The sequence below is a fragment of the Molothrus ater genome, chromosome 6, assembly GCF_012460135.2.
Source record: "Molothrus ater isolate BHLD 08-10-18 breed brown headed cowbird chromosome 6, BPBGC_Mater_1.1, whole genome shotgun sequence".
NCBI lineage: Eukaryota > Metazoa > Chordata > Aves > Passeriformes > Icteridae > Molothrus > Molothrus ater.
Window position 1 is genome coordinate 13,788,667 of NC_050483.2, and position 22,969 is coordinate 13,811,635.

General features: G+C 38.8%; 1 protein-coding gene across 3 annotated transcripts in view; it reads right to left on the minus strand.

The window, feature by feature from the left end:
• The window catches only part of ABCC8 (ATP binding cassette subfamily C member 8), a 73,251-nt gene that overhangs the window by 15,155 nt on the left and 35,127 nt on the right, over positions 1 to 22,969 (minus strand). For all 3 annotated transcript variants that reach the window (XR_004980271.2, XM_036383442.2, XM_036383443.2), the window contains exons 15-29: positions 21,328 to 21,403; positions 21,128 to 21,233; positions 16,877 to 16,912; positions 15,331 to 15,366; positions 11,920 to 12,018; positions 11,026 to 11,110; positions 10,290 to 10,370; positions 8,139 to 8,276; positions 5,701 to 5,826; positions 4,930 to 5,029; positions 4,083 to 4,330; positions 3,372 to 3,532; positions 2,141 to 2,210; positions 1,345 to 1,502; positions 146 to 238 (exon numbers count right to left, since the gene is read on the minus strand). Coding sequence is in view for 2 of the 3 variants with exons in the window: in XM_036383442.2 (XP_036239335.1) it covers positions 146 to 238; positions 1,345 to 1,502; positions 2,141 to 2,210; positions 3,372 to 3,532; positions 4,083 to 4,330; positions 4,930 to 5,029; positions 5,701 to 5,826; positions 8,139 to 8,276; positions 10,290 to 10,370; positions 11,026 to 11,110; positions 11,920 to 12,018; positions 15,331 to 15,366; positions 16,877 to 16,912; positions 21,128 to 21,233; positions 21,328 to 21,403 (1,613 nt within the window). In the remaining variant the exon portion in view is untranslated. The remainder of the gene's footprint in view (positions 1 to 145; positions 239 to 1,344; positions 1,503 to 2,140; positions 2,211 to 3,371; positions 3,533 to 4,082; positions 4,331 to 4,929; positions 5,030 to 5,700; positions 5,827 to 8,138; positions 8,277 to 10,289; positions 10,371 to 11,025; positions 11,111 to 11,919; positions 12,019 to 15,330; positions 15,367 to 16,876; positions 16,913 to 21,127; positions 21,234 to 21,327; positions 21,404 to 22,969) is intronic.

Below are 22,969 nucleotides of genomic sequence, written 5' to 3' on the forward strand. Positions count from 1 at the left end.
CTACATAGAAAAAGCTTAAAATTCTCAGTGGTTGACATCCTCCCCACCCATATTGTGAGGACTCTAGATCTTCCAGGCAGAACAGTGTAAGACATAACATTACCTCACTTTTGAATATCTATTTTTCTTAAAAAAAAATATGTACCTGAAGGCTCGGATGGTTGTAAGACCTTCAACAGTCTCTGAAAAATGGGAGAGTAATGGTAGCTGAGTGCTGTCATCCAGCTGCTGCAGGTCCCTGGAGATGGTTAGGAAAATAATTTAGTAAAAAAACAGGTCTGTTGTGCAGTTACTCTCTTGACTCAGGCCCAGGGAGTGAAAAGGAATAGCATTGCAATAGTCACACACATAAGGTTCAGACAGATTGCAAAGCAGTGCTAGAGGGGAATGAATTCCCCAGCAGGATTTTTCTTTTAACATTTAAATAGCTGGAGTTCTGAATGGGTCTTTTCCCTTCACTGCCTTCCCTCCTTTCTCCTACATTCCTTTTTCTTGTAGCAAATTTTTTATTTATTTAAACACCATTCTGTCTCTGTACTGAACATCAATTTAATGGAATGCTGCAAATAGGAGCTCAAGTTAAGCAGAAGACAAAGTGCACCCCAGATAACAGCACAACTACTGAGCCAACACTATCTCATAAACTCAGTAAATGGGAGTCTGCACTCATTATTAAGTTGCATTTCTCAATGTCATATTTAGTCCTCATATCAGTAAAAGCACATGTAGGTGAAATCTGTTTAGTCTCAGTTTCTTCCAGCAGGAAGTAAATTGATTGCAGACTCCCTCTCAATCTGTGCATATATGAGGGGATATGCATATTTTTGCACTGCTGCAAATATTTCACAAGAGGGAAACTATCATCTTAGAGGAGTAAGGTCTCAGATACAATTAAAATTTTCGTATTTTTAAAAACAAGAAGGCACCCAGAACAGGAGAGGAGGCTCATGCACACTGGATCCTTAATGGCTAGCAGTACCACCATGGTGATGCTGCATTCTGTTAAGTCAAGGAAAGGCTGCATATCTCCACTTTCACCTGCACAGGCAGATTTCAGTTTCCCTGTCCACATTAGCCCTTGGGGGAGGACAGAATCCAGTTGGGGTTTTTTTGTGTCCTGTGAACTCCAAAAACCTTTGATCATGCAGAGTCTGCTTCATCACACAAGTTCTGCTCGAAGAGCTGCCGACAAAGGCACTTGTAAAATGACACATTGCCATTGCACTGGCTTTGTCCCACTTGCAGCCAGCGCCACGGCCTTGACAGGACCAAATGTGAGCGTGAAGCTCCCCTGCACTGCAGGAACCGTCCCCAGTGCCAGGATGGAGCGGGTGGCGCCCTTACCGGGAGGCGACTCGGAAATACTTCTGGATGAAGTAGCACATGATGGCCAGGGGCACCAGGGCGATGAGGAACATGGGTGTGACGTAGGAGATCACTGCAAGGGCAGACACACACAGCAAGGTGGAGCGGCTCAAGCACTCCAGGGTAGCTGGGATGTGCTGTGCAGAGAAGAAAAAAGCATTCCATAACATGCCAAGCTTAAAACACTACTTCCTTTTCCTTTCTCTTGCTTCCTCAAAAATTTTGTTCCCTGTGTATTTTAAGCATACAGGCCTGCTCTTGAATTTACCAATGGGTTTTGGAGGTATCTGAAAGGATTTCTGTGAGGCTGCTTCACATCTGCATTGTGGAGCACAATCCTCATGTCAGAGGATTACAGATGGGATGCAGTAGATGATTTTAGCAACTGCATAAATCCTGGCAGTGCAGTCTGGGGTAAGTAATAGTAATTTGAATTTCAGTCATTTCTATTCTGGGCAATAGCATTTGCTTTTTTCTCATTTAATTTCCACAAATGAATGTGTTTACTCACTTAGAAAAAAAGTAGATACTCTTTAATTTAGGGATATCACTATTGATCTTATTTTGCTTCCCTTTTCTATACAGGACATCTTAGCAAAATAAATCTTTTTTCAATGTGCATGTAAGATGAGGGACTCATTCAGAACTGAGAAAATCATGACGCAAACTGATACAGTCAAAATTATAGCTCATCCATGAGCTTCACCTGGATAAGTCAGTAAAAAATGAAACCCCACTTTTTCAACTTGAGAGCTCGAAAATATTTAAGCAGTACCTGGTCAATGGTATTGCAATCAGCTGAGAATCTGTTCAATATACTTCCCAGAGGAGTTGTTTCAAAAAACCTAAAATGGTGCAAGGAATGGCAAAGTTTACAATACTGATATTAGAACTGATTCATGTTATTTTGTCTTATCTAAGTTAGTAACTATATCACAGAAACAAGCAAATAAATTGACAGCTGTAGTAAAATTTCTCATTTTGCTCAGAACCTATGGCTTTCCAATTAAATGGAAATGTCTTGAATTTACAACCACAAGCATGAACCTACAACCACCTGGAACCCTATGACTGCAAGCATGTCCTCAGCTCCCTCTACTGCCTAAGCCATGGACATCACATGATTACACTTGAAAAAAATCCTTTCAGACTTTAATTTGAAGCCACTTCAATTCAGGAAAAAATCAAAAGAAGTTAAATTGAAAAGCCTTGTATCTTTCTGGGAACAGAAAATTGTAACAAAAACAACTACTGTTGGAATAATATATTAAAAGACATTTGGATATGGAAAATGCACTATATTATTGTTCTGCAACTATTAGCTGTACCATAACTCATGTGGAACCTGAAGTCTATCCTGGAAAAAAAAAATCTAAAAATAAGTCTGAGGTTTTTCATGTAAGTGATTTTTCCATGTTCTTTGGGTCAAATATAGTTAGCTTAAAAATAAGAAGTTTTTTTCCTAGAGCTGCAGGTTTGAATCAAGCTTCATCTTTCCTTTCATGCACAGGAAAAAAAAGTTACGCAGGACAACTAAGGCTTCTGCTGGAACAAAGTACATCCCAGTATACTCTAATGATGCCTCTAATGACACTTGTCTAAGCTCATTACCTTTCCTAGACTTGCACAATCACTGCCTGACAGTAAATATTTCCAGTGATTAAGATGAGGAAGCATACTATGAATTATCTGTACCACGTATTGATCAATAATTGTATTTTCTCCCTAATTAAAAACTGCCAAGAGAAATTAAACATGCAAGGAAGTAAATCTCTGAAGTCACAGTCAGACAGGAGAGGCATTTGACTTGTGTCTAGGAACTCAAGAAGCCTGGGTACCATTTTCAAAAACTACTCAGAAACTTGACACCTGGCCATTTTTCACTGATATCTAAAAAAAATTGCGATGACAATCATTTCTTAGTAAAAACTGCACTTAGGAGACTGTCTTGAAGTAAAGAAGACAAAATTACTATAATAAAACTTCTATTACAATCAAAGAAATACCTCATTGGAGCCAAAATAATTTTATTTAGTAAAGAAGAGTGTAGCTTTTTGGTGACTTTCAAGCCAGTCCACTCCACTGCTATTGATGTGACAAGACATAATACGATGCCAAGGCAGCAAAGGATGCTGAAAACTTTTGAATATTGAGAATGGTCAAATTCCTAAGAAACAAAGAGCAACACAAATATTCACTTTAAATTACATTTAAAATATTATTGTAAACACAGAAGCACAAAAGTGAAAAAATGTGAGAGTATAACCTTTTTGCTCCCTAAAATAAACTGTCCATGATTTTCACTCATCTTAAAGCATAATTTATTATCCTTTGGAGACGGAAATGATTGCATGGAAATAAGTGATAAATCAGAAGTTTAAATTCAAGGAACACCATAAAAAGCCCAGGTTGCTGGGAGAATGCAAGAGTGCAGGGAAAACAAAAAAGAACCCTGATATCAAAATTACATTAGAAACCCAGCTTTAAAAATACAATATGTCAATACACTATATATCAATATACAATAAATCTAGCAAAAGGAGAACACACCAAACTTAACTTCATTTTACTGCACCGTCTGTGCAAAAATGTACTGAGCTTCAAAATACCCTGGAATGGTTCTTTTATAGAAAAATAGTACATTGCATACAGATCTTGGAGCAGAGGTTGACAGCAGGAGAAAATCATAAGAGGAAGGTGAAGAAGGCGATGCCTACCATGCACTGGGAGCAGTTTTTTGTCTCGGGCTCTATCTTGATAGAAATGGCATGCTCGGTCCAGAGCGCCAGGCAGTAATCAATGGCCACCATGACCGTGTGCTTCAGCAGCTGGGACAGGAGCAGCAGGGGCAGCAGGAGGATCCCTGCTGCACTCAGGTACTTGCCACAGGCTCTCCAGGGCATCTTGGCTCTCTGATGCAGCACTGAAGACAGGTTGTCTTCGTCATCACTCTCTGTTACTTCTTCTGCAAGGTGCAAGAAAAAAGGACAGCCAAGCTGACATACATCTCCAAGGGACTGGCAAGTGGTAGCTACAAACCAGGTCTTCCCATCCAAGATAAAGGGTGGCTTTAAGGTCAAAGCACCTGCTCAGAACTGCATGTATTAACCTGCTAAACTAAATAGCAATGCATACTAGAAAGATGCAAAAACCCTCAGCACTTGGTGATCAATTTCTTCAACGACATTTTTGCAATGTGAAAGCACTGGCTGGATAAAAATCAATTGCAATCTTTTTCCTTTGTAAAACCTTAAGCAAATATGTTTAGCTATTGACAAGTGAAGTTCACTCAGCATATTGTTTAATATTATTCTCCATTCCTTATTAAATCATATTTGCCTATAAGAAAAAGCCTCAAAAGTCTGGAGGAAGAGATGACTTGTGAATGCTTGCAATCACTCTGGTCCAGAGGACAAAGCAATGGAAACAAGCACTCCTATAAATCACAACTCACATGAAAAATGTTTTGATCTCCTGCCAGTTTGAATGGTGTTAATTCATTCTAATATCATTTAACAGTGAAACAGTCATGTACTGGCAGTGGGCTCAAAGGGTGCCCTTTACCTTCATCCTCTTCATCATCTTTCAGCAATGCTTCCCGGGAATACATCGTCCTCCGGAGGTTTGTTCTTTCCAAAACAGGGTTTTCCTCAATAGTTGTTTCCTGAAAAAGGCACAGCTCATGTGTTTTTAACCAGAGAATTAATACAACAAAATTGATACTTGTGATAAAACTCAGTGAAAAACAGTAGTGGGAATCTCACAGCAGGCAGCTGTAAGTGATTGATTTTCTTCCTCTGTATAAAACCAAAGGACATAAATTAAATATCTAACATTCATTTCAGGTTGTCAATCCCAGCCCTTCTGGAATCTTAACTTGGAAAGTTTTCTGAATTAATAAGATCTAACATTAATAACTCATTCTTCTTGTGTTATAAGTATGAAAGGCAAAATATCTTCATCATTTAGGGAACTTGATAGAGCCAAATCTGCAAAGCTTCCACCCAAGGCAATGAATAAATTCAGGCGTGTCTATAAAACCAACTGTCAATATTAGCAAAGCTTTTCCTAAAATGGCCATATTTATATTCCTTAGATGACAATATTTTGATAGGGCTTCCTATCAAGAATGGATTAGAACAGTACCAAGGAAATATGACATGTCCAGATGAAGGACTTTATCTTGAAATAAATAATAATGGTAACACCAATACTCATTCATATTAAGCTAGACATCGCACACAGTATGTCAATTCTTGTTAAACCTTTCAAACTAAGGCAAAAAAAAAGGACAACATTTTCTTGCACATATTGATTGCCCTGCCCATCAAAAACCTTCTCCAGCTCTTGGTCTTGTCGATTCATTAATGTCTTCCAGTGTTCAAAGAGCTCAGTCTCTGATTTCTGAATGTCCTTGAGTGTTCCTTCTCTCTGGATGTTACCATCTTTCATCGCAATTATCTGAAAAGTCAGAAACACAAGCGCTGAGATAAATAGCCAGGTATGTCGATTTATTTTACAGATATGTGCCTGTGCTTTGACAGGATTTTCCCTTTTCTTAAATAAATCATATTTCCACAAACAAGTCTGTCTTCTAAAAAGACAGTGGCATTATCTCTTGGCTCCATCCCCTTCATTCAAGATGCTGAAAACTCAGAAACTTCCTGCACTCCATGTTTCCAGCAAAGGCTGCTTTTAAGAAAGAGGAATGGGATCCCTGTCAGCAGATCTCTTCCTAAATACAAGTCATTAGCAAGATAAGATTTTAGAGCTCTCTTACCTCCTAAAAGGAAAAAGCTTTTAGCAAGACATTGAGTGCAGGAGGTTTTGCCCTCATTCAGGCAATTAGATATGAGCAGGCTGGCTCCTTCTCTGATACCATGGACTGATAAGGAAGAGCTAGGCAATTTGAATCCCTAAAGCTTTAAAAGCATAAAATAGTGGGCACAGTTTGGAAAAGAAAAATATCTATGCAAGACAAAGTCTGCAGGGAGCAGTTTCCAGTTTGTGTCAGTGTAACTACATTACTCACAATGGAACTACCACCACTCTGGGTCTGACAGGAACAATTGGAAAATGAGGCATGCAGATTGCTAACCCCCATCACTACAAAACAGTTAATGCACTACTTATTTTTCTCTCTCCCTGGAAACTCAGAAATTTCCACAGGCAGGGAGTGGGGAAATAAACTATTTCATTTATTGCTAAGAATTTACTTTCAATTATTGCTATGAATTTGCACCAGAGAGAAGGTAAAAATAAAGAATACAAGGATATTTTTGTGATCAATTTATTCAGGAAACCTGCAACTGGGCTGGACCTTGAATTCTTCTGAGGGTTTTGTTGAAAAGATTTAGGGGAACCATGACATACATTTCAAACTATACTTTTACTTAAAATTTCTTAATAAAATAAATATTCCCTCTTCATTCCATTGGGTAAGAATTGCTTAGGATTAATGAAACACTTAGGGAAAAACCTGAATTATTTTTTAATATTTTTTTAATAAAGTTTATGCAAATCCTTCCTGTGCTACTGTTTGAAACAGTATATTTCATTAAAAAATCACACATTTAGAAGACAATAAAAATAAAGCAATTTTTGTACATCTCCTAAAACACCAACATCTAGAAATAGGTCTTTTATTCACAAAGAAAATTAAAACAATTACACTGATGAACAGCCATAGCCTTTAAAAAAATTGCAGATATATAACAATAAAAAAGAAGAAGTTAAGATGGACCTCATAGGGAGGGGAAGAAGGCAGAAAATTCCTGTATCTCAAGTGACACTAATTTGAAATCCAGGACTGTGTTGAGAGCAGTGGTAACTCTAAAGGTAAACAAACAACTGAGGGACAAGGTCACAGCAGAGATCATAAATAACAATAGCTGCCCACCAAACACCTGATCAGAACAAGATGAATGTCTATCTGCAACTTTATACCAAGCCAGCATGAAGCTCAGGAAGCAGCTGCAATATAATTATTTCTTGAGACCAGGAAACTGCTGCTATAGCCTGTGCAAGATGCGAAAGAGAGAAGTCCTGCTGGGAGGTATAACTGCAGTCATCAATCACCATGGGCCAGGAGGCCTGAGGGGCTGGAAAACTGCAGGAGTAAGTGCAAGGCCAAGGGGAACCAATGAATTAAAAAAGAAAGAATCCAAACCCCTAAAAATTCCCTCTTCATCATTGACATTTCCAATTAAAAACCGGTATAGAAAGCATACCTCCATTTTTCCTCCCTTTAAAGTAGAAGATAAAAAAGAAACCTAACAATCAAATACTACAGATTTCTTAACATCTTGCCCACACACAAAGGGCGAAAATATTCTTAATATACTAGTACTTACCATAGGGAAACACTGGGTTTTTTCCTTATATTTCCACACCTCTCAATACCCACCTTGCATAAATGAACCTTTGCACAGAGGCAAAGGTGTTACTCAAATATTTCACTGTTTTGAGATCAAAAAAATTAGCCAATTTTTTTCAATATAAATAATGTTTTGGGGTATTCAATATATTTTAAATGTTACCTGCTTTCATAAGAGTATTAAGCAGCAGCCCTATGAAAATCCAACCTATTTAGGTGTTCCAAGATGGGAATCTCAAAATTATGGCACCCCTAACGGGCTGATTTTCAAAAGATCTTTATTACATATCTTCTCACTGAACTATTACTTGGTGGAGAGATGAAGTGAAAGCACTGCTTGCAGCAAGACATGTTCCTGCCATGTTTTTTCCTCCACAGAAAAGTTGAGGCTCCTTACCCAGTCAGCGTGGGGCAAGTACTGCAGCTTGTGAGTCACCAGCACAACCGTCCGCTTGTCCTCCCGCAGCATCTTCAGGATCCCCTCTTGCATGAGATGGTCACTCAGGTGGATATCCAGGGCAGAAAAAGGATCATCCTGTCATGAGGATAAGGGGTCAGCTTTTGGAGCCAGAACTTGCAGGATCCAAGGAAACGGACAGGTTTTAATACCAGTAAAGCCAGGTAGATCAACAGAGACACGCAAAGAGGCCATCAGATCAAAATTGTGAGGAACAGTTTTCTTAATTTACAGAACACCAAAACTTGAACTGTGTTTTTGCAGAGAGCACTGAGTAACACCAGCTGTGTCAATTCTACAATTCTGTGGGGTTTTCTGGGACCTGCTCCTCTCTCCAGATGAGTTCATGGCCCACACAGCTGGAGAGCATGGCTTCTGTCAGGCTCCAGAAAATGTCCCAGAGTGGGTCTGCGGAAAATATTGGATTACTGCTCCAGGGATAGGGACAATGAGCATATTTCTGTTTCCCTTGAAATCCACTGCCTTCAGTTGTTGGTTTTTTGTTTGTTTTTTTTTCCATAAATCAATACTCTATTAACAACGAATCACAAAAAAATCACAAAAGAAGCAATATTGATCATTTTGCTGACTCAGCTCAGATGTTTGATTTGAGACTTGCATTATCTTATTGAATCAATCAATTATATGCAATTCATTTAGGCATAAATTAATCTGTACCATCTTTTGGAAAACTTGTCTACTTAATCTTATTTATATGGAACAACAAATCTTGTGATTTGATTTGATATTTCTGCTTGCAATAGTGATACTGGCTGTAGGATTTACTTAGTATTACTATTTCACACCATAATATTGCACTAAACCCAGGCTTCATTAGAAATCAAAAATATCTGAAATTAGCAGTAAGATAAATATGGCCACTTAGATTCTAATAAACCAGAGCATCACAACATAAAGCACCTAGGAAGTGCTTTTGAAACACAGTAACTTCATGATCCAGAATTTTCTCTCAAAACTGTGTGTGTGCACTGTGCTCACTGAGTGAGGATGTTGTGAGCTCTGCTGCTGCACTCTTCTGACCTGGTACACACCCAAACATCAGCCACATGACATTTGTACTTGGGAGAGTGAAGTTTCACAGGTATTTCTTTACAAAAGCAGCCTTAAAAGAACTGAGTGTTTGCCAATACTAACATATAGGATTCTTGATTATTTTCTAAATATTAATACTGGAAATAAAGTTTATTTGTAGGCATTTTTCCATTGCCAAACCATAAGAGAACCTGCTGCTATTAGGAGTTTATTGAGTGTCCTTCACAGAAGGACAAAAAGGGCAAAACCAAGTTACAGACCAATAGTGGATCAGCTGATTTGCAGCACCTGACCCAACTGTTCCCTACTTTCCTGCACTCTGATCTTTGCTTGGAAATGTCCTACAGATGAAGAAAGCACAGATTGATCAGCTTAACTACAGGGAAATGTCTAAATAGCCTCCCTTTCTTTTAGGGATGACATCTAATGTGCACAGCTTTTCTAATCCTATATGATTTATGTCTCACTGTCATAACAGCTGGATTCAAGCCTTCTAGAAAACTGAGCTCAAGAAGGAAGAGTCCTAAACTGAAAAGCCAGCAAGCTCACTACAAGTGAGTGTGTAGGATGCATCTGTTTTCCCACCTGTGAAGGTGTCACTCTCTTTCCATAGCTGAAGCTGGGACAGGATATACAACAGGCAGTTCAGGGTGCAAAAGCAGCTTAGTTTGTTGCAGAAAGGAAACACCCAAGACATGAGGTAACATGAATTTTAGGCCTGAGACAGCTTAGGAATTTCATGAATACAGTTGAAATTATTACATTTCTAAGACCCAAAAATAAAAGCAAGGGTCAAATTGAACTTTTAACACACTGAGAGGATAAGCATCAGCATTTCAATGTGCAATACCTGTCTGTCTGCAGCATTTACAAAATGCTTCCTACCTGCAGGCTAGCTGACAAGAGATATAAAATACACAGTGCACATTTGGCTCAGCTCAGTGAAACACAATGTTCAGCATGTGACCCATGAAATACTCTAAATGAAAAAGCAGCTCCTTCTTCTGCATGGAGCATAAACAGAAGGGCACTGCTCACCAGAAACACAACATTTGTCTGCTGGTAAAGTGCTCGTGCCACGCTGATCCGCTGGCGCTGCCCTCCAGACAGATTAATACCCTGGAGATAAGCAGGAGAGAAACAATCAGACAGTTAAAGAAAACATCAACTGAATATTCATATTCCTTATTCTGATTGCATTATCCACAGAAGACTTTTCTGGGCAGGGAAACATGAGAATTTTTTCCAATGTGTGGGCCTGTAATGTATCCTTGTGGTGTTTTAGGGGGCATTTTTGGGGTTCTTTTGTTTGTACCAGTGCCAGTATATGCTAGAGTAAATTGTTTACAAATCTGTGACTTCTGTTTCCATTCTCCTCATTCCCTAATCTTCCCTGATATGATAAAGCTATTGAATAAACACCTGCCCTTCTGTAAATGAAACAGCTCTAAAAATATATCTATGTATTATGTTTTTTTCTGTTACTTCTGAAGATACCAAAAAATATCCTGTTAAGTCAGGATATCTGCAATAGCAGCTGCAGAATAGTCAAACATTCTGATAGCAACACATTTAAATCATTGCACCTCACATAAATGACAGTGTTTCCATGTTCACTGAGCAATGAGCTTTCAGACTAATGACCCAAACATACACTTAACTAAAAGATTACCTTTGTTGCCAAATAACCTGTAAGATTTTAAGAACCAACAAAATAATAAACCTCCCTCTATATATTGAAACCAAAAATAGAAGTCTGTAGCTGTTTACTGACCCTCTCTCCAATCTGGGTTTGGTCTCCGTGAGGCAGAATGTCAATATCAGGCTGGAGGGAACAAGCATCAATTACTGCTTTGTACCTGCGGAAACAAAAAAGGCAACAAAATCCACACAGATACTGCTGGAGAAGCACATTTCCTACCTGCAGAGGAACAAAAATTAACCAGCTGGAAAAAAATCACACAGTGGAAAACATATTTGTTGGACACTAATTGTTCTAATGGGATCTCTTTCAATCACAGGCAAGTAAGTAATATTTCAAGCTTAGAAAAAGCTGAGCTGAAATCTTATGTTAGCTTCCCAAATAAAAACGTTAAATAGTTAAACCTAGGAAAAATAAACATAACTTCTTTCAAGGTATATTGCTATTTTTAGCAGTTGGTTTTCACACCCAGGGCCTTTGTTTCTTGTTTCAATAGCCAAGGACAACAGAAAAAAATGAGTGTAGGATGCAAATGCATAATCAACCACTTCTTTTAAGGGTGGGGAATGGAATACCAGCAACAGATTTCTAAGTATTTTACAATGTCTGGTGGGCGTTTATACTGAATAAAAAGGCAGCCCACTAATTCTTTACAAATGATATTCCCACTCCCAAACAGGTGATGTCCTTCCAGGAGAGGCAAACTAGTCAATCACATGAGAGAACACTGCATGCTAAACAAACACAGTCCTTGGAAATGGAAACATTTGTACACCTGAGTTCAAGTGAGACCAACCCTGTCCCCTGTGTCACTCAGGAAAAGCGTGCTCAAAGGGGGAGGTTGGCATGTACAGGCAGGTGCAGGAGGTTTGCTCCTACAGAGAGATGAGGCCCCATGTGTGACCCACACGGCCCCAATATTTACGGAAAAGGGGAGTAAAACACAACAGTGCTGAAACCTGTTACCTCTGCTTGTTAAAAGAGCTTTCAAATGTGATATTCTCTTCCACTGTGGCATTGAGCAGCCAAGGCTTCTGGGATGCATAAGCTACTGCACCTCTTTTCCTGGGAAAAAAACAAACACAAGAGTTCCCAGCAAACCAGTGAAATTGCTGCTTTTGGAAACCATTTCCTTGTAAATGAAGAAACTAGTAATTAGTCTTTAAAAAGACTTTCCTTTCTTTCTTTAGGACAATCAATAGCTTTTCCATCCATGGAAATACATAAGATTATAAATCTCCGACAGAATACTGGAACTGTTTACCCAACTGAATTTCACTTTGCTCCCTCTTCTCCTACTGTGAGGTGGGATTTGGAGAGTCCAGCTCAATAAAGCTGTCTCTTGAGCAGAGTGGATGGCAGGAGGAAAGTTACCAAAGACTGAATCCCAGCTCTGTTTAGATAGATTAATAAAAAACTAAATGTGTAGCAGATCACTAGTTAGGCAGCACATTTCAGGAGGGACATCCTAGCAAGATAAAGTGTTTGAAAAAGATCCACACAATCCAAACATGCACAAAGGCAATTCCCTGTGCCATTCCCCCCCGCCATTCTTAGAAGAGAACTAGAGTTAGAAAGTAAATTAGTCAGTCATTTCTATGCCTATAAAGGCAAGAAAAGAGAACACAGACAAAAAAATATTTGCTAAATTTCCCCCAGTAAAATGGCCCTCATAATGTATCATCAGAAGGGACAATTTACGAGGTACAGTCAACAGGATCTTACTCACTCTGCATATACTACTTAACAGAAAGGATTAAATTATTATTATTATTATTATTATTATTAAAGGAAAGTTCTGCCTGCTAGAGAATTTGTGCTTTCGCTGTGGTGCATTAAGTAAGGCAGAGCTGGGAGAAAGGCAACATCTTTTATCAGAGCAACTGATACTTTTGGAAAACTCATTGGCATATCATCCTTTCTACAGAAAATGTAGATAGAGGGATCATATGCCTAAGAGCATATTTGTTTTCTTCCTAGCTCTATCAGCTAATCCAATAAAAAGATAGGACCTCTCACCCAAATGTGGCCTTTGTCTGCTAGACAGCCACTATGGCAACTTATTTCTAGTTGGACCTGAAAGCACCTTAAACCATGACTTGACAAAGTACATTTTATTTCTCTTTATAAGTTAAGGTCACTTGCCCTGCTCATATTTTTTCATGCTTTTACCAAGCTTGTTTAGAAACCAAGATACAATCCAATTTTTGTTGATGACCTGAAAGAACACACAATTCCACTATTCTGCTAACATGCTTCCAAGTTGAAATTTATGATGGTTCACTAGAATTTCATTATGCTTTAGACATTTTCTTTACTGGAAAATGAATCATAAATAGCTAAACAAAAGGAAAAAAAAAAGACAGAAAATAGATCCTAGGCAGTCCAGCCTTCAGCCCCAAAATCTAATCCAAAGAGCATTCAGGTCTGCCTCAAGAAAGCAGCACTTTTTCAGTTTGTATGAAATTTTCATCCTAATAATTGAGAAAAAAATGCTCTGAGCATTCCAAGATGAAGATGTATTCCCTTCCCCTCCTTTTCATTGCTTGAAACTGTGACTTTGTAGCTCTTAATTCTGAATGTGATCAAAAAGTTACTGCTAATTTACTTTTTGAAAAAATATCAGCAAATTTGTGAGGAAAGCATTTACAACTTTTGCACAGAGTGTTCTTTGGTTGAGTGAAGATATGGGTCCTGTCAGTGTGATGCACTCCATGCTGAGAACCAGCACAGTGTCTGGGAATATCACTCACATTTGGATTACATTCTGCTTTTAGGACATCAGTGAGAATTCATTACTGCAAGGAACTCGGCAACAGGCAACGAGCTTGCCAAAACTGATTATGGACTGAGGATTTAGTAAATTCCTCTAAATTAATCCCAATTGCAAACTGACACTAGGATGGCATATCAGAACTGATCATATTTTGACATAAACAAAAAGTCTGCAAGTGCTTGAAAGCTTCTTTTTCACATATAATAAATCTATTGCATGTCCACAGTGCTGCATACAGTAAAGAGAATCAAACAATTTTTACTGAAACTGTGAGAAACACATGGCTGAGAATCCAGAGAACAAAATATTCTGCAATGGAGTATGCAAGACTTGCTCTGAAAGTCTGCCTTGAATATCCATAAGGTTTCACAGTTTTAGGACTGAATGCAAACCAATGGTTTAGGAGACACAGGCCTTCAAGGCATCATTCTGTGGGTGGAAGTGATTGCTTCCTGTCCCCAGACTGCATAAATAACCACATGTTTCAGCAATGGAGTGTGTTTGTTTCCCCTCTGATAACACAACAGACTAACCATAGCCTCTTAATTATCACAGAGGTGCAGACAGAAAAATTCAGCCTTGCAGTAAATAGGGAAAACCTTCACTGAGCTCCCTGGAGACTATTAACTATGTCTAATATAGAATCAAGCTGGTTTACTAATTATGAATCAGGTTAATTAATCAGAAACAACACTGTGAAAAGGAACAACATTCACTTCTTTACAGTATGGGTGGCTGAGCACTGGAACAGATTGTCCAGAGAGGGTGTGGAGTCTCCCTCAGTGGAGATAGTCAAGAACCATCTGGACACAATCCTGTGCCATGTGCTCTGGGATGGCCCTGCTTGAGTAGGGAGGTTGGAGCAGATGACCCCTGTGGTCCCTTCACCCTTACTCTTTCAGTCATTTTGTTGTGAAGACCGTTTGCTTAAACTTATTAATCTATCTCTACTTTCACATTTCATTTTGTTAAGTACAGGAGGTGCGGTAGATCTTCAAGATCAAACCCAAATAGTTAAGGGACACTCATATATGAATCTCAGTGCCTTAATAAACCTAGCAAATCTGAGATGTTGGCAATTTTTAAAAGCAAATAGATGCACTTAAAATGCAATGGAGTTAGGATTATGATGATGGAGGAAATAATATATTGCAAAGTCTTTCCTGCATGTTTTGGGATTGCTGACTACAGTTTTGTTTTGATTATTTTGCACAATTCATTAACTTCTACTACCAGTCAACTCAAATCCAAATGTTCTTCAGATATGAGAGAACGTGTACTGTTCTGCATTATAACTGCACATGCAAAAAATATGCTTCTTGTATTTTCAGCTTGATGGAAATATTGGAGCATTCTGGTATTGCCAGTCCTGAGCGTTCCAGAAGAAATCTTTCTGCCGTTATTAAACTTCAAGGGTCACCTGTTTGCTTTTTGGTTTAGATCTTGCACTAGCTGCATACAGAGACATCCTGTTTGTCTTTAAGGAAGAATATTCAACTCATTAAGCGCAGAGACTGCTGAATAATGTTCACCAAGTCACAGAATGGCTGAGCTTGGAACAGAACCTCTGGGGCTTCCCATTAATTTTTAAAATGTTGTACCTGACTTCCATGTCAACAGGAGATTCTTTCTCTGGGCTGTAGAAAACAAACACAAGGGTTTTTTTAAAAAAAAAAAAAATTCAGACAGTGCAAATAACACCACAAATTAGTATAACTATGCTATAATTAAAAATACAGCAAAATGACTGCATAACAGAAATAAAGCTCTTTTTATGCTAAAATTCTGTGCTACGTGATATTGACCTAAAAAGGGTAGAGTTAAAGCTTCAGTTTGGAGAAGTGCTAAACAACTTCATAGAAAGGCTTCAATACCTGTGAGTAAATGCTCAAGACCTCAAAAGACTTTGACCTAAAATTCTCTTCTGAGAACACCAAAAATGTTCTACAGGATGTTAGTACAACAAAAGCACCAAAGATATTACAGCACTTAACCAAGCAGGATTCCCAGAACATATGATAAGGTAGGTAATTTTTTCATCCAGTCTAATTTTCTTTCCTACTTTTTAATACTCTTGCCATACTGTTGTGGATGTTATCTAACTCTTCTCCATCCATTTCCATAACAGTTTCAAACATGAGACTAATTCTGACCATACTTCTCTTGTCTCTTAATGGCTTCAAACGGTTTCCCTTCAGCTTAGCCCAGAAACGTCAGTCTCTGAACACAGAAAGGACTGTAAGATTTCAAAGTACCCTTTACCATGAGGCTTAGACATGAGGTACATGAATGTTCCTCTTATACTACACACAGATGGGAGCAGCAGTTTTGCAGGACTCAGCCTGACAACCAGGCAACAAGTCTGAGAAATAAAGTACATGGGAGAGAAGAATTCTCTCTGGCAAATCTAAAGAAAAGGCAGGGGAATAGCTGGAGAATCACAGAACCAAGAAAATATTCTGGTCAGTAAAAGCCACAGGATTTAGCCTAAGTCAATGTAAGGGAGGGCCATATGACACTGCTGATTTCAACAACTAAGTTCTCACTGAGTCCAGCAGGAACAGGATCATCACTTCTACAAGGTTTACCATTCTGGAGGTTTGTGCCCCAAAGTCAGAAAGTTTTGTTCTTAGTTGATTTGGTAAGTATTCCAAAAATCCAAGCTGAGCTATGTTAATCAGGTAAAAATAATTTCTGTGCCAACAGATGGACTAATCTCTTACTCTCCACACTTCCCTGCATGTGCCTGAAGAATGGTAGGTGGAAAACAAACTTATGACAGGATGTGAAAAAATGAAGAGAAGGGTAATGAGGAGAATTTGTTTTAATAAATGAGACCTTTAAATACTTAATACCATTTTCAAAGTGCAACTTAATCTGGTTCAGTTCTTTAGAGAAAGATTTTCAAAGACATATCAGGATAGAATTTTCAAAATCTCCAAATGGCAATGCTTTCATAACAGAAATCCAACTCTTATTTTCATAATTTGCATAAGTACTTTCAAAAATTGTATCCTGAGATAATGCAGTTAAAATTTCACTGATTTTCAGAATTCTGACTCTATATCTTAAGATTTTAGAAACCTTTGTTTTTTTCTACTGCAATCAATTCAGCAGGAAAGCCAATAATGGCATATAATACCATACCTGAAATCTTCCCCCGTCTCACTGTCAGAAGTGCAGCTGCATCACAAATAGAAAGCAAAGATTGTTTACTTAAGTGAGCACAAGCAATCTGCCCCAGAAAGAAAAACTATTAAATTCCACTTAGTGCACAGGCTGCAAACATTGCTTATCACAGGGCTGCAGCGCAGCATCTGTTCCTTCTACACAAACTGACTTGATTTCATCAGGCAAAAAGATTTGGTGACCCTTTTTTACCTTATAAACATTAATTTGACTCAAATAAAATCACCTCCACCCTGTCCTGAAGGTGCTAGCAGAACTGAGAAGTCCTGCTGTGACAAGAATGGTGTTCCATTATAAAAAGTTCATTTTCTGAGAAAACCAAATGATAATTTGTGATACTGTTGGGTTTTTTTTCCACAAGAGTAACTGCATCTTTACAGCATATAATGGGTTACTGTGAACCCCAAACCCCACCTTCAGTTGCCACATACTGTGTCCTATGCCAGCCCTATCCTTGGGGTGATGTGCTTGTGTAAATGTACACAGGTCCAAAGGACAGTTTTTGTTTTGCTATTTTTGAACGTTCACAAAGATGTTCAGAGTTGTTTTGACAGGATGACTGGGCATACTTATTACTGATGTTAAATTCAATTCCATTCAAAAGAGTGAAAAATTTGTGAGTCAAATGATATAAACAAAATCAAGGAGGAACAAAGTCTTTGATGCTTTAAAGAGGACAGTCTCATTAACTTTGTGCCAACACAATTTGCTTATAAATATCCAGGACAGAAAACTATACCTGCAGATTAAAAAGTTGGTTTGAGACACTTCCATAAAATTTATGCATAATAAGCAATGACCATATCTAAATCAAATTACTGTACAATTTGAGAGCACCAGGCAGCCACCAGTACCTTTACTCCAAAGGTCTGCACAAAGCTTTTCCACAGTAAACTCACACTCCACTGGTCCTTAGTGACCATGTGAACTCAGTGGTCCAGTCTCCAAACACCCACAAGCCTGTTGCATGTCATTAACTAGAAACACATTCTTTACAGGAACTGGTGATAGGCTGAAATAGAAAATTCCTTTTCCAGCCCTTCTCTGCAGGACACAAGGACCCTGAACCAATTGTAATCAATTCCCTGATCTCTGTTTCTGCTCTGTAGCAGGAAAACAATTATTCTCCATTTGGAGTTTTAGCACAAATTTCTCAACCAACTTTTCCACACTTGTCCTATCCCTTCCTTCCCCCTTTTCCTGCATACTCTTGGCAATTAAGGATGCTGAAATGTCAAAGTAACATATGTTTGATAATGAGGTCTAGATCTAATTTGTCAAGGTACTTTAGGTGTCTAATGATGCAAAGATGAGCCTACTGAGATTTTCAAGCCTTCAGATTTTGATATCCCCCTTAAGTAAAATTAAATACTTGGATATTTCTGAAAACTCCAGTAAACATGTATTTAAAAAAAACAATTTACTATGTAGGCATAAAAACAACTTTAATTTTTTAAAATTAGATTAAACCAGTCAACTCCACACTAAGATGAAAACCTACTGTTAACAACCTTAAATCTCTATCTTCCTTCACATTATAAGGACTCAAGATGCACATGCAAGAATGTACGTCCTGTTTAAAACAAATTACGTAATTATGTTTGAGCAACATTTGTTTGAGCAACATTCGGTCAGTTTTCTGATATTATTATTTACTCCAACAAGACTTGAACTGGGACTACTAAAAGTGAAATACTGCCCAGAAGAAATTAGTACAGCATATACTACAATTATTTACTCAATAACAGGTCAAATAATTACCATTTACCACCTGCACAGAAGGTAAATAATGAATCTCCTATTTTTGTTAAATCCCTAAAGATATTATAAAATATTTATATTGACATGCTTTCAGGCTGTTTTGGACAAGAGGCATTAATCTGAGCTGAATCTTCTGGACACATACTGTAACACCACAAAAATATCACAAATGAGCCACGGTTCACTTCTGATTATCTCCCTGCTAGCCCAGGAAAAAACTACATTACTTTTTAAGGGTTTGAAAGAATTTTTGTAAGAAACAAGAAAAATGATATGCAGCTAGTCCTGTTTTATTTATAAAGCATGGAGGCAAAGAGTGGGGAAATAACTTGTTATCCATTAGATCAAGGAAAGGGCCAGGAACAGCATCCAGATTTCCTGAGCACTGAGAGACATGTCAGCAGGATACATCCTTCATCTTCATAGCTATGACCTTGGAGGAAGGGAAGGGGAAGGATATTTGGATGAACTAATTCAGGTCTATTCTGTAACATGAATGACTGAAGCCAAGCATTCCCAAAGAAAGAGCTCTAACAAGGAACTTAAGAGATTTTGGTGACACTTTTCATTGCCTGAGCTGGGGCTAACAGCCCTGATGATTACTTGATAAGACTACTCTCCTTGAACCTGGGATAAGGTTGCATGTTCCCAGTCAGGCATTAGTATTTTCTTATCAAATTAAGGGACCTTTCATCTGATAGCTTTACAACACAAGTGTGCAGCCCACACTGGCTGCATCCATCACTCTGAATAGACCAGTGCACATGGCAGCAGCTCTGAAAGATGAGACAACACCTAATCGGCCCCAGTGCAGCCAGCACTTACACTGCTCAGATTGTTCAGCCACAAGTCCCTTTCTACATATCTGACAGATAGCACAGCAAATGTGATAACAACTGAATTGCACCTTGTGATACTTTGGCACATATAGAAGACATGAAAACCAGTTCTGACCTTTCCACTGTTGCGAAGAACATACTTCTAAACAAGTGCTATTTAAAAACACAGCACAGTTTCTGATCAGAAACATCATGTCATCTGTTTTAGTTTAGCATCAGACATTCAAATTACACTTCCTAATCATGTTATGTCCTCTGTAAAAAATTACAGCCTTGCTGAAATGAAATTAGTTCACCTAATAAGGCTGCAGGGATTCTGTATGGCTCCTCACCACAGTCTGATTTTCTGCTTATGGAAGTATATTCTCATGGATAGATCACCACATTCTGGAACTTTGGCTGCTGTGCTTCTTTCCCTCACTAGCTGAAAGGGTCAGCTTCTCATGTTTCATTTTCCCCACCTATAAAATAGACAACTTTCCTTTCACAGATTATTGCTATTAAAGCACGTGCAATTCTGAGTAGTGCGACTGGCTTACACATGAAGGCTGGATATAAATCATATCTCAAGGAATTTAGAGAGCTCTTCCACAAAATCACTGCAGAATCCACTGCATAAGAATGACCCTCTGTCTATCAGAGTGTGTGGATTTGATTTATAGGTAGCCTGGTTTTCCTTCATTCCCAATCAATTGGAAATAAAATTAATTGTTTCTCTAGGTACTTCTGCAATTTGTTGAGCTTTACCTATATAAATAATCATAGCCCAAAGGGCAAAGTGTGGTCTGTATGGGTAGGAAGTCTGCTACTGTGAAACAAACAGGCCAAAAATCTTCACACACATTGATCAAACTGTGTATTAGAGATGGCAGGAATTTACTGGAAACCATACGCAGGAGCTGCAATATATTTTACCAGCTGTCACCTTGCCTGAGGGTCAAGGGAACAAGTCCCAGCAGAAGCTGTTGGAGTTCAGGACCATTTTTTCCCTCCCTTCAAGGCCAATACCCAAGTCAGACATGAGTGGAATCTCTAAGTGGCTATCAGAGTGCAGGTGCTGTGTCCCCTTGGGGAAGGAGGGCAGGACGTGGCTGACTCACTCCTGTCAGACCAGGGAGGATGCACTGGGGATGACTCTGAGGTCACTGCCACTTGAAAGACACTCTTCACATTCTCAGGCATTAGCCTGGTGCTGGGATGGAGCACACATCTGAGCCAGGCACTGCTCCCAGTGAGCCAGAACCTCTTCAGAGCTCCATGCAAAGACACCAGCTCAGGCCTGAAAGTGCAAACACCATTCTCTAGCTGCACAACACCTCAAGCTCATTAATTCTAATTCCAAATTAGTTACAGTTTCACTCAGGTTATGTTGCTGGAGAGCAGAATGCCCAAGAATGGTTGTCCATTCCTATGAATGCAATAGGCAGCTTGTTTCACCCTGGCTGGGGATTCTTTCTGATCTTAGGGTAAGGTTTTTATCTTGACTGTGTATCTAGAAAATCCTTGGCTCCACAAGTTCTCAGGAGAGATTTTGGGCTTTTTCTGCATTATCACTCTAGTCAAGCTGAATTTTTAAATGAAATTAGAATTTTACATTAAATGCCCCTACCTGGTCCAGGATATGTTCCCAGAGATCTTCTGCATCTCACCAAGTATGGCCAGCAAGAGAGATGACTTACCACAGCCCACCTGTCCTACAATCATTGTTAGCTGGCCTGTGAGGGTGGAAGGTGTATATATATAAGGTTATGATTTACCAAATAACTATGGAAAGATATCTTATTCTGTTAATCTGATGTAATTCTGTACCTTGAGGGATTCGGATATCAATATTGGACAATGCTGGAGGACCTTCAGGTGTCCAAGTGAAAAATCCATTTGTGATCTATAACAATATGGAGGGAAAAGATAAACAGAAACCCAGATTTAGAGTTCAGTTTTTCCCTCCCAATATCAGAGACACTTCTTTTTTCATTGCACTGAGCATGAGAACAGAGATAGCCTTTGCCCAATGCAGGAAATAGACCTTCAAGTGACTGACTTTGTAAAGGACTGTACTTTGATGGGCAGAAACCTCTGAACTCAAACAACAGAACTCAAACATTAGACTATTAGAAAATTATTGAGAATTCATAAGGACAAAAAAAGTTGCCATTTAGTGTTTCTCTTGTTCTGTTGTAAGGTGGGTACATGTAATAAGTGAAATGACTATAACACAATTAGATTACATTCATGCCCAGTTTGCTCTCTGCAGAGCCCTGAATGTCACTTGAGACACGGTGCAGCTCACACAGCAATTACACCACCCAAACTCCAAGCAGACCTGCAGAACCTTCCATGAAATTAGATGTTGCTGCCCATTACAGAATTTTCCTTTGTATTTCTGACATGATTCTCAGATAATCTAGGTTTTACTAGATACAAAAATACTTTCATTGAAAAAGACTAAAACCAGGAAACAAAGCCTGTTCAGACTTTAAATGTAGATTTCCACGGATACTACGAGAAACAAGGAATGGGAGACAACTTTAAACAGCCTGCATTTATACAGGACCCTCTTCTTTCACTACTTCAGAGCCACTAAAGCCTTCAAAGCCTTTCAGCAATGCAAGGTATAACAATTTTGCATCTAAGAAGAGTGGAAGGGACACTTTTATCAAACCCTTGAGAAAAGCTGATACTCCTATCTTGAGCAAAAGCGAGCATGGTGTTCCTCCCTCTGATTACAAAGGCAGCCAGAGGATCCTCTCTGAACTAATGCTCCTTCCTGGGCAATGAGCTGCAGACAGGCAGCACCTGCACAAATTCCCTGACCCAGGGCTGCTGGTGACAGTGGTGTCAGCAGATGGAGCCAAAAATTATCCCTGGGTCTGGCTTTCTGTTCAAGCCTTACAGAGGTTACTGCACTGGCCTCACCTTTGTGACACTGTTGGCACTCCAGGCAGTCTTTTGACCCAACACTGCCCCAAAACCCTCTTTCAAATATTCCTCGTATTTTCCTGGAAGTCTGTTCAAGAAGGATCCTGCACCAATTCAGCATGTATAAAAAAAACCCTGAAAGCATTACCTAATTACCTAAGTAGGACAGTTGTCCTACTTAGTCCCATGAAACTGAATTATTCATCCTCTTTTGCTGGAAATGCAAACGTATTAGCAGGCTCCCTAAATAAACAGCTTCATTACCATAACAACCATCAGGATTTTTATTACTTCTGGCCATTTCCACAACAAATCAAGAGCATCAGTCTTCAAAGTGAGTAATTGTAATTTTTTTCTTCAGACAAGTTAGGTCTTTGGGAATTAGTTTTTAATTTCATCTGGGGAAAGGCTACTAGGAATTCCAAAATAGGAAGACCCATGATGACATTATTTTGGGAACATTTAGAACAAACTCTTTTCGATTTTCTTCATCCTATTATTCTGTACAGACCCTGGAACTGGAAGAAAGAGT